Source organism: Indicator indicator, chromosome 28 (genome assembly GCF_027791375.1).
Source record: "Indicator indicator isolate 239-I01 chromosome 28, UM_Iind_1.1, whole genome shotgun sequence".
In the NCBI taxonomy this organism is placed as follows: domain Eukaryota; kingdom Metazoa; phylum Chordata; class Aves; order Piciformes; family Indicatoridae; genus Indicator; species Indicator indicator.
Window position 1 is genome coordinate 3,387,137 of NC_072037.1, and position 14,663 is coordinate 3,401,799.

At 55.5% G+C, this 14,663-nt stretch overlaps 1 protein-coding gene across 1 annotated transcript in view; it reads right to left on the reverse strand.

The window, feature by feature from the left end:
• WHRN (whirlin) overlaps positions 1 to 14,663 on the reverse strand; it is an 88,962-nt gene that overhangs the window by 2,798 nt on the left and 71,501 nt on the right. Inside the window, exons 4-9 of the mRNA XM_054393227.1 lie at positions 14,381 to 14,622; positions 12,652 to 12,688; positions 9,376 to 9,588; positions 8,344 to 8,556; positions 2,436 to 2,507; positions 1,104 to 1,701 (exon numbers count right to left, since the gene is read on the reverse strand). Coding sequence (XP_054249202.1) covers positions 1,104 to 1,701; positions 2,436 to 2,507; positions 8,344 to 8,556; positions 9,376 to 9,588; positions 12,652 to 12,688; positions 14,381 to 14,622 — 1,375 coding nt within the window. The remainder of the gene's footprint in view (positions 1 to 1,103; positions 1,702 to 2,435; positions 2,508 to 8,343; positions 8,557 to 9,375; positions 9,589 to 12,651; positions 12,689 to 14,380; positions 14,623 to 14,663) is intronic.

Genomic DNA, 14,663 nt, shown 5'->3' on the forward strand with positions numbered 1-14,663 from the left:
CTCAGGGCTCCAGGACCACCCCTCCCACTCCTGCTGGACCACAGCCATGTGCTGAGGTGATCTGTGGAGTCCACCATGCTCCTCTCTCACTTCCACTTTTATCCGAGATATGCTCAGGATAAACCTAACCCCAAAGCACAATTAGACTTTCTTCCCTCCCCCAAAATCTAGAGTTGATGGAAAAATCCCAGAACTGCTGCTTTTTTCCCCCTTTAAACCTCCACTGGAAGCACAAGTTATTAACTAAGGGAGCAAAGCCCACACAGGAGAGAAGCTGCAATCAAGTGCCTCACAGAGCTTGGTCTTCAAGCAAAGGTCAGCCCAAATTGCACTGGAAAGCCAGAGAGGCTTTGAGGAGCACGCTGGGAGCTGATGGGGAGCTGGCTGTGTAACTGCACAGCTCCTCCAGAACTGCCAAAACCCAGGGCTGAGTAGGCTTTGACTTGGAGATTAACACCATGGCTGCTGATAACATTTTATCAGCCTCAGGAGGGCTTTCTGTGGTTCCTGGATTTTCACTTTTTTTGGCTCTGATGCCATCAAGCTGTTTTCTGCAACAGAAAATTCATCTGGGAAGAAAAGCTAAACCAACACACAGCCGCCAAAGAGCAGCACATTGCTGCATCCATCCAGGCTGGGTGGCTTCTACCCTGCTTCTCTGACCTGGAGTTTGAACCACAATGCCACCAGTGTTATCCCCACAACTCCTCCCTGGCAGGAGCTGCCAGCCCACACAGAATCACAGAATTGTTTGGGTTGGAAAAAGCTCTCTAAGATCATCCAGTCCAACCATCAACCCAACCCCACCACGGCCACTAAACCATGTCCCCAGGTGCCATATCCACACATTTCTTGAATACCTCCAGGGACGGTGACTTCACCACCTCCCAGGGCAGCTTGTGGTCCAATCCCTGACCACTCTTGCAGCAAAGAAACATTTCCTAATATCCAACCTAAATCCTGCAACCTTGCAGTTAGACAAAGACCTGCAGACTGATGCATACCTCCCACATTCCCCCTGAGATCTGTCTCTTCACCTGGTTCTCTCTTGAGGAGCTCCCCATGGAGAGGGTTTTTTCACCCCTAACATCCACGACACCCACCTCTGGCCTGGGGCAAGGGCCTCACTTCATTGACATCAGGCTCGCTGTTGGGTTGGTGCACCTCCACCATGATGAAATGCTGGTTGGCCACGGCCTGTGGGCTGCCCTTGTCTGGTGGAGGGGGTGCAGGGTGGGACGGGGGAGGCGGAGGGGACGGGGAAGGAGGGCTCCGAAGCCCGGCGGCTGCAGGGCTGTCTGGGGATGGGGTCTTCAACCTCGTCGGGGACTGGACCCTGGGGAAGGGCCCGATGGGGTGTTGGCTGACCAGGGAGAGCTGGGCATCCATTTGCCTCCTGGAGCTGTGTGGGGCTGGGGAGATGGTGGCATAGATAGCACTGGGGGCGGACTCCTCGGTGGAGGTGGTGGCAGTGGAAGCCATGCTGAGCGTGTCCTTGTCGGGCTGGCTGGCGGGGGGCGTGGGGTTCCGAGGGGCCACGAAGAAGAGGCCTGACTGAGAGGACTCGGAGGAAGGGCGCTTGGGTTTGTCTTTCCCTGGGTTCCTGTGCTGGGCAGCAGAGGGGTCCAGCATCTGAGCTGCTGAAGGAGGAGGTGGAGGCTTGAAGTTGGGTGGTTCATCTGGGAAGGAGGAGAGATCATCCTGCCAGACCGAGAACAGAAGCCTTTAGGACACCCTGCTTAGCACCTCTGAGCTCCTTCCCCAGGCTCACAGCCCCTTGCATCTGCCTTCTGACAGTGACCAGGACAGATATCAGCTGATTTCATAGAATCATACAATCAGTCAGGGTTGGAAGGGACCACAAGGATCAGCCAGTTCCAACCCCCCTGCCATGCCCAGGGACACCTCACACTAGATCAGGCTGTCCAGAGCCTCATCCAGCCTGGCTGCAAACACCTCCAGGGATGGAGCCTCAACCACCTCCCTGCACAACCCATTCCAGGCTCTCACCACTCTCATGGGGAAGAACTTCTTCCTTACATCCAGCCTGAATCTCCCCACTTCCAGCTTCGTTCCATTCCCCCCAGTCCTGTCACTACCTGATATCCTAAAAAGTCCCTCCCCAGCTTTCTTGTAGCCCCCTTCAGACACTGGAAGGGATTTGCACTCAGACACCTCTCTGACCTTACTGGCAACGAGAACATGACTCACAAATGAGGACAGTCAGAGGACAAACTGCCCAATTTCTGCTCTGGTTCTACTCTTAGCCAGAGTCCTCCCCTACTAACTGCTCCGATGAATTCACTTCAGCGACTGCAGTGACATCCATGGGCAGCTGAGGTAGCAAAGAGCTGCAGAAGCTGAGGCAAAATTTGGCATCATCAGTTTGCCTCCAGCTGCCACCCAAGAGGCAGCAGCACGCTGCAGTGTCTTACCAGGGAGATGTCTGGCAGGGTGTTGATGCTACTTTGGTGGCTGTCTCCACCTCCCTCCATTTCTGACGTGTTCTGATAGGGCAAAGAAGGAAAAGAAACTCAGGTCACAGCAGCAAGGAGAAACCACCACAGTGCCAGCACGACAGGGAACATGCAGAGTGATGCAGGACATTGTCCAAACCCCACCCTCCTTCCCCCTCCCACACAAGGTCAGTCCTTTCACCCACAGGTTTTGGGTTCCTGGGAGGTTCCCTAGAGGCTTACAGATAAAAGCAAAGGAAATTTGGCTGGGAAAGTGACTCTCCTAAGCTAAGGAGTGTGCTCAAAGCATGCTGTGAACCTGACCCACCAGGGTAATACCTCAAATCTCAGTTCCTCCTCTTTAATTGGCAGGGGAAGAACCACTTCTGCAGGCTGCAGGTTCAATACCTGGATCTTTCCTGGGAGAAGGGCAATGAAAAAGTTTAAAACTTCATAGACTCATAGCATGGTTTGGGTTGGAAGGGACCTTTTAAGGTCCTCCAGTCCAGCCCCTCTGCAGTCAGCAGGGACATCTGCAGCTACAGCAGGTTGATCAGAGCCCCAGACAACCTGACCTGGGATGGTTCCAGGGATGGGGAATCTCCCACCTCTCTGGGCAGCCTGGGACCACCTTCAGTGTCAAAAATTTCTTTCTTATGTCTGGCCTAAATCTCTCTCTTTTAGTTTCAAACCATCACCCCTTGTCCTGTCACAACAGGCCCTGAGAAAAAGATTGCCTTCATCTTTCTCCCCTCCTTTCTTTCCCTTTCTTTCTTCTCTGACTGCAGAGCAGTCAGCCTCAGATGCAGACAGAAGCTGCTGCCACTGCTGTCCCTTTACCAGTCAAAATGTCATTAGAAAATGTCACAACACACTTTGAGCACATCACAGCTCCAGAAATCAAGAAGAGCTTTAGGAATCTGTCAGTCTGCTTGTGTAGGGGTGGCTGTCAATCAGGATGAACCCAAGGAGAGGAAGAGGGCACAGATACATTCAAGCAGAGCAAGCAGGCACCTTGGCTAAGTAACAGCAGGGACAGCAGAACTGGGGGCATGTGCTGGAGGCTGGGTGTGGAGCTCTGCCCTGGCACTGGATGGGGCTGAACCCAGCTGGTCCTGAGTCTAGCCCAGAGCACGGCTCTGCTGCTGGCTTTGCCCCAGGCAGGTACCAAACCCTCTCCTGAGGGTGCTACACAGCCCCAGCTCCAACTGGATCCCCTGCAAGGCCCTGAAAGAGCAAACCCAGGCTCAGCATCCCCACACGAGAGGAACTCCTGACCTGGAGAGCTGCTGCTGTGGCTGGGAAAGGATGTGCTTCACTTCCCTCCTGATCAGGGCTGTTTGTGCTGGAATGGGCAGGGTACACTTTGTGTTGAACTGCCTGTTATTTATTGCAGGGTAAACAAGCCATTAGCTGAGCTGCTGCTGCTGCATCTGCATTTCCCCCATCTGCTGGAGGCTGCTGCCATGCCTGGAAGATGCCAGCGTCCCCAAAATAGACATGGGAGACAATTAAGAGCATTAGAGAAGCAGCAAAAACATTGATGGAAAGTGCTTTTATCTCCATGGCTTTGGAAGGAACTCTGGAGAACGACGACTAAAAGAAATGGTTTGTTCAGGGAGAGCAGGAGGGTGGCTTCAGCAGCAACTAATCCAGTGGAAAGGCTTCTGCAAGAGAAATATCTCCCACACCTTGGGTTCCTGACCATGCAGCCAGGCCAGGGCAGAGGAAAGGTCTGGCTGAAACACATGGCAGCAGCCACAGAAAGATCAGGCTTCAGTCAGAGCTGAAGGGCCACTGTGCAAAGGCAAGTGGGACGGGAAGGACAGAGTGACAGCAGGTGTCTGAGGCTGGGGGAAGAGGCAGGCAGGCCTGTTTCAAAAGCAGCCTGCTTTCACACTGATTAAAGTGACCACAAACTTCTCTGGGCTGTGCATGTATTAGCAACAGGTCTCCAGAGCTGATTTACACACCAGTGACTCCAAAAGCTCGAGTGCCATGGTGTCCCTGGGGGATGCCAAGCAGCAGAGATGCTGGCACCACACTGCACCAGTGCACTCAGCCAGCAGCCCCTTCCTTTTGCTCTCCTGGCCTCTAACAAGAGAGCTCTTCTCCAGAAAGCTGCCCAAGTGTCACCCTCCCCTGTGCCAGCACCACTCCAGATGCTGCCCAGAGCCTTTAATCCAGCACAAGGAGCAGAGCCAAGGTGGAGATGGTGGCATTCCAGCACCAGCCTGTCCACGCCTAGGAGGATCTCAGCTCTGTCCCTAGCTCTTCACTCTCCTCCCCACCTCTGCCAGCCTCAGCTTGCTTCCAAGAGGTCACTGAATTCTTGGCAAGCTGATGAGGCCCAGAGCCCTGTGGTACACCTGGGAGCAGCCTGCTGGCATAGAACCACAGAATGGTAGGGGTTGGAAGGGACCTCTGGAGACCACTGAGTCCTACCCCTGCCAGAGCAGGATCACCTAGGGCAGGTCACACAGGAGCACATCCAGATGGGCCTTGCAAGTCTCTGGAGAAGGAGACTCCACAACAAATAAAGTTATGCTTCTAAAAAGAGAAGGTTCTGCCTGACAGCCCCCTAAAACCTGCCTGTGCCACCTCCCCCTACCTCTGTGCCTACCACCATGACCCCAAGCCCACCCCAGGGCACACCACAGGCTGTGTCCTAGGAACAGTTTGCACTGAGACTCGAATCCTCCTGGCACATGGTGGGTGGGCAGAGCCAGCTGCTCCCTGTACCCCCATGCCAGCCCAGCCAACCCTCATCCTGCCTCCCCAGCTCCACTCCCCCAGAGCAGCCAGGGACATTAACACTCCTCATCTTCTTGAGGCTCTGCTGAAGGGTGCAAGCAGCAGATTTGCCTTTCCCCAGGCTTAGGACTTTGGGGGGCAAAAGCAATTAAAGAGCAATTGCTCTGGGCTATAAACTAATGGCTTCTAAAGCTGAGCACATTTGCTTTCAAGAATTGGCTATTTTAAGACTCTGCTTTCCTGGATTTCCCTTGAAAGTCACAGTGCCACTGCTCTGAGGAAAAAAAAAAAAAAAAAAAAAAAAAGGACTATTTCTTGAGCAGGCTGCTCCCTCCTACTCACTCCCTGCTCCTTCACCCCATCTTTTCTCTAGGTACTTCTAGAAACCGAGCCCCTTCCAGCCCCTCCGCAGGGCACAGCTGGAAAACTTTTGTCCTTGCACAGAGTCCACAGCAGGAGTGATGGAGCTGGAGAGCTCTGTTCAGACAGGCAGCTGGTTTCCATTCACAGATTAAGTGGTGAAGAAACTGTCACCTCCCTGGGGAATCCAACCCAACCTTTAATTAACCTCATCACTCCAAATGAGCCCCTCATTTTCCAGTTACTCCTAATGAGAGCTCTGCAGAGTCACTCAGCCTGATTCCTGCAGGGTTTAGATGTTGAACCACTGCACCAGTCTGACAATAAGCTCAGCTTTCCTCCTCTCTGCCCTTTCCTTCCCACCCCACAATGCATCTGCAGGGCTGGAGGAGCCATTAAGGTGAGAGAGATGAGGACAGAGACAGAGTGAAGCCACCACATGGATGTCATTGCATCACCCCCCAGAGCCCCCAGTGTCAGAGAGGTCTGTGCCATGCCCACAGGTTTCTTGAACACCTCCAGGGATGGGGACTTCTGCACCTCCCTGGGCAGCCTGTTCCAGTGCCTTTACCACTGTAAAGAAATTTTTTCTAACATCCAACCTAAACCAACCTCTCCTGCACTGCAGCACAGATTTTTGCAGAGCCAAGGCCTGTAAGGAAAATCCTCCTCCACCTCTGAGGACGACTGTTGGGATGTGACCAACCTACTGGTATTTAGCCAGGGTGCCCAGACAGCAGGACAGGACAGGACAGCACAGCAGCAGGCAGAGCAGGCAGCAGGGCAGGAAGGGCAGTCTGGGGTCCATCAGGCACCACTGCTGCTGGTCCTTCTAAAAGCAGCTTTAGTGCCAGCAGGACACTGCAACCAGCTGGGCTGGGCTCAAGCTGAGTCTTGTCTGCAGTGCAGCACCAAGGACTGCAGCCCTGCTGGGGAAAGGGGCTCTGGAATGGCTCAGAGGAGCCTCAGGGAGAAAAGGTGGGTGACAGGAGGTGGCTGTTCAGTGGCTGAGTGGTCAGGCAGCCTGTCCCCTGCTCCCACCCCAGGCACACTCCAGACACTCCAAGCCCTCTGCTATGGCAACCACAGCACTCGAGCTCCCGGTCCCGCCAGCCCCTACCTCCATCAGGTCTATCAGCCACAAGAGTCGCTCCTGGGGCCGTGCCAGGGGACAAGCAGATTGGAAGGGGCATCAAAGCCAGAACAAAACATCAGGGAGGATGCAGAACAGATGAGCCAGACAAGCAAATCCCAGCACAGCGTGCCCTGCCTCCCCCCAACACCCCACCCTGCAGAACCCAGCTGCACCCAGCGCTGAATGGGAGGCCTGGGGTGAGCCCCCACTGTGAGAGGGGCTGGGGAGGGCAACAGCAGCAGGGGCTTGGAGCAGAGGGAACAGTCTGGGGAGCTCTGTCCCTCTTCTCTCTCTCCTGCTAGCTGAGATAAGCTCCCACCCACCATGAGGCAGTGCTTGGCAGTCTTAGCAGGCAGTGGTGACAGTCTCAAGTGTTAGTGTTCCCACTGCCCCAGGCAGAGCTCAGAGGGCTGCATGCCCTCAAAGCCACACTGCCACGGAGGACCTGCAGCGGGACTGAGGGCCTTGTGTTCTTGCCCACGCTTCTCTGTGCCAGAGCAGCACCCTGATCTCTGTCCCCAAGCTCTGGGTGGGTCCCAGGTGGGATTGGGCCATTGCTCCCACAAGGAACCAAGCAGCCACGCCTGGCAGGTGGTGTCATGGAGCAGCAGGGAGAACAGAGCACAGCCAGGCACTGGGATAGCACTGGGATAGCATGGGAACAGAGTCAGGGTCAGCACACCAGTCCTGGCAGAACCTCTGCCAGCCCTCTAATACTTTGGGAACATTTTCCCAGCAGACCTTTGGAGAGCAGCCCAAAACTCTCTGTTTATCCTGACCCAGAAAGGATCTCACTGCAACCCACCCTGAACAGAGCAGATGGCTTTCCAACGGGTACCAGTGAAGCCAGCAGGACAGAGCCACAGCTCTGATGCTCTGCAACCCTCTGAGGCCTCTTGGGAGGATGATCCAGACTGTGCAGGCAGGTAGAGCCCCAGGAGAGGCCTCCCCTCTGCCCACTGCTGCTTCCCTGCAGCATGGCTCAGCTGGCCCCAGCTGTGGGCTGGGTTCTCTCGCTGCCCCAAAGCAGCAGCAGGCCCTTTGCCATCCTTCCTTTTCAGGAGGGCTTTAATTTGCAGGGTTGTTAATGCATTTGTGATGAAAGGCATTTTATGGCTAGGAAATTAATTTTGGGGCTGTGTGGCTGCACACTCCGAGGTGATTAGGATAACTTAATTAGGCCTGGCAGAGAGACGTGGGAGTGCTGCTGCTCGGTGCCAGCAAGCAGGCAGGGACCAGGACAGGAGGCATCTGGGCTGGCTGCTGTGGGCCCTGCTGGGATGGGGAGCAGGCAGGCAGTCTTTAAGGAGGTGGTTTCCAAGCCACAGCCATTGCTGGTGAAGAGCAGCAGGCACAGTGTGGCAGTGACGGTCACTGAGGCGGAGGACCTGGAAGGGAGGCACACACCTCCCCCTCCCACACTGGGGACAGAGTGACACTTGCAGAGGACAGCATCTCAGTCTCAGGGGCACAGAGATACCAAGCACGTGCCACAGCATCCCTTAGTGCACCTACAAACCACACCAGCCCCCAAGGAGAAAAGCAAAATGCTGTGGGGGGAACCTCCTGGGGTTTTGTGTGGGGTGAAGAGACTTTGGAGAGCTCCAGGGCAAAAAGGAAGAGCCAGGAGGGACCTACCCGGGCTGAGCTGACGGTTGTGGCAGTGAAGTGGCTGCTGGAGGAAGAGACAGTGTCACTGTAGGACATCATGGAGTAGGAGTCAGTGCCCAGGCTGGGCCCCGAGGGCTGCCTGGCCTTCATGGACTCGATCTCTCTCTTCAGCACCAGGTTGTCGAAGCGGTCCAGGTCTTGTGGGGAGATCACCCCCCGCACCTCTGAAAGCAGTGAGAACTGGGCCAGGCAGACAGACAACCAGAGAGAGGTTGGAGCATGACCACATTCCTGGGCAGGTGAAGACCCATCCTCCCACAGTGCTTAGCAGATCTACTGGCAGGGAAGGCACAAGGAGGTTTGGTCCTAAACTCTACCAGAAGCTCCTCTGCCACTGAGCGCCAGCCTGCACCCTCCATAATGTCCTGCACCTGGATTTTGCTTCCACACATCACAGAATCTTAGAAGTGGTTTGGTTGGAAAAGCCCTCCAAGATCATTGTGTCCAACCATCAACCCAACACCATGTCCCCAAGTGCCATGGCCACAGGTTTCTTGGACACCTCCAGGGACTCCACCACCTCCCTGGGCAGCCTATTCCAATCCCTGACCACTCTTGCAGCAAAGAAATTTTTCCTAATCTCCAACCTAACCCTCCCCTGGTGCAATTCCAGCCCATTTCCTCCTGTTCTGTCACCTGAAATGAAACTAAGGAGAAGAGACCAACCCCCACCTCTGCAACCTCCTTTCAGGGGAGCAGTGGAGAGCAATGAGGTCTCCCCTTCTCCAGACTGGTCAATCCCAGTTTCCTAAACTGCTCCTCACCAGGCCCTTCCCCAGCTTTGTTGCCCTTCTCTGGACCCTCAATGTCCTTCTCATAGTGAGGAACCCAAAACTGAAGTTAGCTTCTGAGGTGTGGCCTCACCAATGCTGAGTACAGGGGAGACAACCACTTCCCTCCTACCCTCACCTTTGGCTCTGAGCACACTACCTTGGACGCCCCAAGCCACTCTGTGACTATGTGCCCAGCCCATCAGGTCCCCAGGGTCCCCAGGCTCACCTTAGCATGTGTGTTGAGCAGCTCGAAGAGAGCCATGACCAGAGCATCCACGGAGATGTTGCCCTCCTTGTACTCATCCAGGTAGTAGCCCATGGTGGCCCTCTCCTGCTCGTTCAGCAGGTGCCGTGCCTGCTCCTCCAGCATCACCCTGGTCTGGTTCACCATGCTGCTCAGGGTCACCTGGGAGCCAGCCAGGCCCCGGTAAAACACAGGCTGCAGGGGGAGACAGCAGACAGGCTCTGCTCTGGGGGGCCGAGGGGTCAGCTCCTGCCACAGGGCAGCTGCCTGCTGGGAGAGCAGGGCAGGGCTGCCAGGATCACGAACTGCTCCTTGCTCTGGGCTCTGCCCACCAGCCCCAGCTGCCTGCATTTCACACCTCTGCAGGGGAGAAGCTCCTGCATTTCACACCTCTGCCCTCACACCCCCAGCACTGACCTCCTGCATCTCACACCTCTGCCCTCACTCACCCAGCACTGACCTCCTGCATCTCACACCTCTGCCCTCACCCACCCAGCACTGAGCTCCTGCATCTCACACCTCTGCCCTCACCCACCCAGCACTGACCTCCTGCATCTCACACCTCTGCCCTCACACCCCCAGCACTGACCTCCTGCATCTCACACCTCTGCCCTCACCCACCCAGCACTGAGCTCCTGCATTTCACACCTCTGCCCTCACCCACCCAGCACTGACCTCCTGCATCTCACACCTCTGCCCTCACACCCCCAGCACTGACCTCCTGCATCTCACACCTCTGCCCTCACTCACCCAGCACTGACCTCCTGCATCTCACACCTCTGCCCTCACATCCCCAGCACTGACCTCCTGCATCTCACACCTCTGCCCTTACACCCCCAGCACTGACCTCCTGCATTTCACACCTCTGCCCTCACCCACCCAGCACTGACCTCCTGCATTTCACACCTCTGCCCTCACACCCCCAGCACTGACCTCCTGCATCTCACACCTCTGCCCTCACCCACCCAGCACTGAGCTCCTGCATTTCATAACTCTGCCCTCACCCACCCAGCACTGACCTCCTGCATTTCACACCTCTGCCCTCACACCCCCAGCACTGAGCTCCTGTATTTCATAACTCTGCCCTCACACCCCCAGCACTGACCTGCATCTCACACCTCTGCCCTCACCCACCCAGCACTGACCTGCATTTCACACCTCTGCCCTCACACACCCAGCACTGACCTTCTGCATCTCACACCTCTGCCCTCACACCCCCAGCACTGACCTGCATTTCACACCTCTGCCCTCACCCACCCAGCACTGAGCTCCTGCATCTCACACCTCTGCCCTCACCCATCCAGTACTGAGCTCCTGCATTTCATAACTCTGCCCTCACCCACCCAGCACTGAGCTCCTGCATTTCACACCTCTGCCCTCACACACCCAGCAGGATAGAAGCTGGAGTATGGGATTGGAAGGGGGATGCTGAGAATGGCAGGAGGCAGGGACCCCAAGGATTCAGCAGCATGGCTGCTCTTTCCGTGTCACTGCTTCTCTGGGCAGCTCCAGAGCCATGAATGAACATAACAGCTTCATGGCTCTGCTCTGCAAGTGTGGATGCTGCCCCCTAAGCAGCTCCTGATCTCCTAGAAGGTTGTATTCCTCCCTGGCAGACCTGGAGGAACTGAGGCCACAAGAAATAGTCAAGCTTCCCATGCTGTGTAAAGGGCACATCTTATCCCCCTTGCAAGCTTGAAGCAGACCTTGGTGAAGAGAGAGCTGCTGGCAACCAAGAGGCACAGGGAGAGACATGTCTGGCTGCAGATGAAAGGCTGTTTTCTCTGGGAGGCATTTCTAAGAGGAGGTCCTTGCTGTCCCCCTCCCAGGCACAGTCAGCCCAGAGAGCCAGACAAGCCCCTGACAATGCTGGGGACACTGCAGGGAGCTGAGGCTGGGGAGCAGGTTCTGCCAGAACACAGTGCAAAGCCCTTATCACCAAAAGCCACCTGTGCCACCTCACAGCTTCATTTCCATTTAAAAGAAAGAGCTTTGCAAAGATGTTTTGGGAGCAGACAGGCTGGCAGAGGGCTGATGTCACAGCACTGGGCATGGCCCTGCTGCTGCTCCTGCAGCCCTGCCACCAGCTGGTGTGCTGCAGAGGGCTGGCTCAGCTCTGCTTTGGGGTGGGAAAGATCATACAATCACAGAATGGTTTGGGTTGGAAGGGACCTCTAAAGCTCCTCTAGTCCACCCCTCTTGCAGCCAGCAGGGACCTCTGCAAAGCTCTGAGAGAGAAGGGTGGGCTGCAGGGAGTCTCCAGCAGCAGCTTTCCCTTCTTGCTGCATCAGGAAACACTCAGCCATCTCCCAGGGATGCTCCCACAGCTCCTTGTTGCCAGAACCCAAGTGATCCTCTCAGATGGCAGGGACCAAACCCTGTTTCCCTGCCAAGGACCTGAGGGAGAGAGGAAGGCTCTGATTGACCCAAATCTCCAAGTTCAGCCTTTTCATTCTGACTCAGTCAGAGTCAGCAAAGAGAAACAGGAGCCTGCAGCAGACAATTAAGTGCAGAAGTGGCTGCATTACCCCTGCCAACATCTCACTCTTTCTCCTGTGTCTGTACAGGGAGCCCTGCTGACCTCAGTGCCCAGCATGATGGATGGGCTCCAGGGTTTGTGCCAAAGCAACTCCTGGGACATGTTGTTATCTGTCAGAGTCCAAATCACAGCCCTCTGCACCAGCCTGTCCACACACTTCATGCTGCCAGCCTGGGTAGCTGTGAGACTTTGTGTGGCCACTGGAGCAAGGCTGAAGGCTTAGTCCTAAACTGGAGAAGGGAGAAATGGTTCCACAGAGGGGGCATCTCCACCTCTCTGGGCAACCTGGCACAGGGTCTCACCACCCTCAGTGTCATCAATTTCTTCCTTCTGTCTAGTCTAGATCCCAGGAACTATCAAGGGTTCAGAGACAGCCACCACCAGCAGGGAGGAGGGGTTCCCCATGGTCCTTTCCCACGTGTGATGATTGCCCCTTGCCCTCCAATGTGATCATTCCCAGGCTGGGTGGCACCAGATGTGCTGCAGAACTGACCCACCAGCAGCACAGGAGAGGGGGTGTCCATTATGTCACTGTTTATAGAACCACAGCTGGCAGCATGAGGTGAGGAGGAGAGAAGCTGGAGCCAATTAAAACCCAGTGGTCCTCATGAGACAAGCATCCCTTTATCAGCAGGAGCACAAAGCCCTCCCTCCCATGGGAATGAGAGACAACCATGGTCAGCTTCTCCCAAGGCCTCAGGAAGGCTGACATCTCTTACCCTGGCTGTTGCCTCTGCAGCATGGTTGCCCACTGCCCTGTGAGGAGGAAGAAGATGAGTTAGCACCAAGCTCCACATGCCCATCACTCATCACCTGAGGCATGGCACAAGATCTGTTCTGCCCCCTCCTCTGTGCCTGTAGGTTTGGGTCTGAGAAAGGAGGGAAGGGACAGCAGCAGGATGTCCAGACCTGCTCCACCTTACAGGGCAGAGATGATCACAGAATCATCATAGAATGGCTCAGGCTGGCAGGCATCTGAAAGCTCATCCAGTCCCAACCCCTGCCTTGGCCAGGGACACCTTCCACCAGCCCAGGCTGCTCAAGGTCTCATCCAACCAGGCCTTTAACACCTCCAGGGAGGGAGCAACCACAACCGATCTGGGCAGCCTGTTCCAGAGTCTCACCACCCTCACTCAGACTGAAGAACTTCCTCAGCTCCAGTCTAACCCTACTCCCCCTCAGCTTCAAACCATTCCCCCTTGTTCTGTCTCTAGACACCCTCATGAAAAGTCCCTCTCCGGTCTTCCTATAGGATCCCTTCAGCTATTGGAAAGAAGCTCTAAGGATCCTCTGGAGCCTTCTCTTCTCCAGGCTGGACAACCTCAGCTCCTTCAGCTCACCCTCACAGCAGCCCAGAAAGCAAACCACATCCTAGGCTGCATCAAGAGGACCGTGGCCAGCAGGGAGATGATTCTGCCCCTTTCCTCTGCTCTGGTGAGACCCCACTGAATCCAATTCTGGTGTCCCCATCACCAGAAGGACATGGAACTCTTGGAGCAGGGCCACAAAGCTGATCCATAGTACTGGATATGGGGCCCACACTCTCCCCAGAGGCTGTCCATGCACTGTGCACTGTATCAGGCTGGCAGCATTTCCCATCCTGGAGGGGGGGAGTTTTAGGCTCTACCTTTAAATAATTTTTCCCAGATCTTGAACAGAAAGTGGTAGAACGTAAACAAATCACTATTGGGTATAAAAAGGAAAATAATGGTAAGTTCTAAACAATCCATTGGACGGGTAACAAAGACAAGCTGGGGATGAAAACTCTCCCTCTTTTGGCTTCCTCGCTCTGGGAGGTACTAACTTTGTGCTTCTGCTGGCTTCTGCTGACCTTGGCTGCATTGTTTTGGCTAAGTCTAATGAAACAGAATCATAGAATCATGGAATCATAGAATTGTCAGGGTTGGAAGGGACCTCAAGGATCATCCAGTTCCCAACCCCCCTGCCATGGGCAGGGACACCTCACACTCCAGCAGGTTGCTCACAGCCACATCCAGCCTGGCTGCAAAAACCTCCAGGGATGAGGCTTCCACCACCTCCCTGGGCAACCTGTGCCAGTCTCTCACCACCCTCATGGTGAAAAATGTCTTCCTAACATCCAAACTGAATCTCCCTATTTCTAGTTTTGCTCTATTCCCCCCAGTCCTATCACTCCCTGACACCCTCAAAAGTCCCTCCCCCGCTTTCTTGTAGCCCCCTTCAGATACTGGAAGGCCACAAGAAGGTCTCCTGGGAGCCTTCTCCTCTGCAGACTGCACAACCCCAACTCTCTCAGTCTGCCTCCATAGCAGAGCAGCTCCAGCTGACATCCAACCCGAAATAACTCTCTCTGCTCTTTCCCTTGTCCCTTTGTGCCCAGGAGGGTAGGTAAGGAGGTTGTGGGAGGGAGGGAAGGAGGGGCAGGGAGCGGAGCAGCTCTTAGCTCCCTGTTTTTTTTGGCCTCCTCACCCGCAGTGGGTGGCTGTGTGTGCCCACAGGAGCTCGTACCCTGCTGAGCTGACCAGGCTGTCCCCGATCTGGGAGCTGGCGATCCAGCGGGTCTCGTCCACCGTGGTGCGGGCGTGGGGCAGCCTCCCGATGTCCTTCACCGTCATCATCAGGTGCCGGGAGGACTTGAGCAGCCTCACCGCCTCCTCGTGGGGGATGCTCAGGAAGCTCCTGCCGTTCACCTCCAGGATCTGGTCTCCCACCTGCAGAGGCAGCGCAGGGTGAGGCCGGCAGCCCCTGAGGA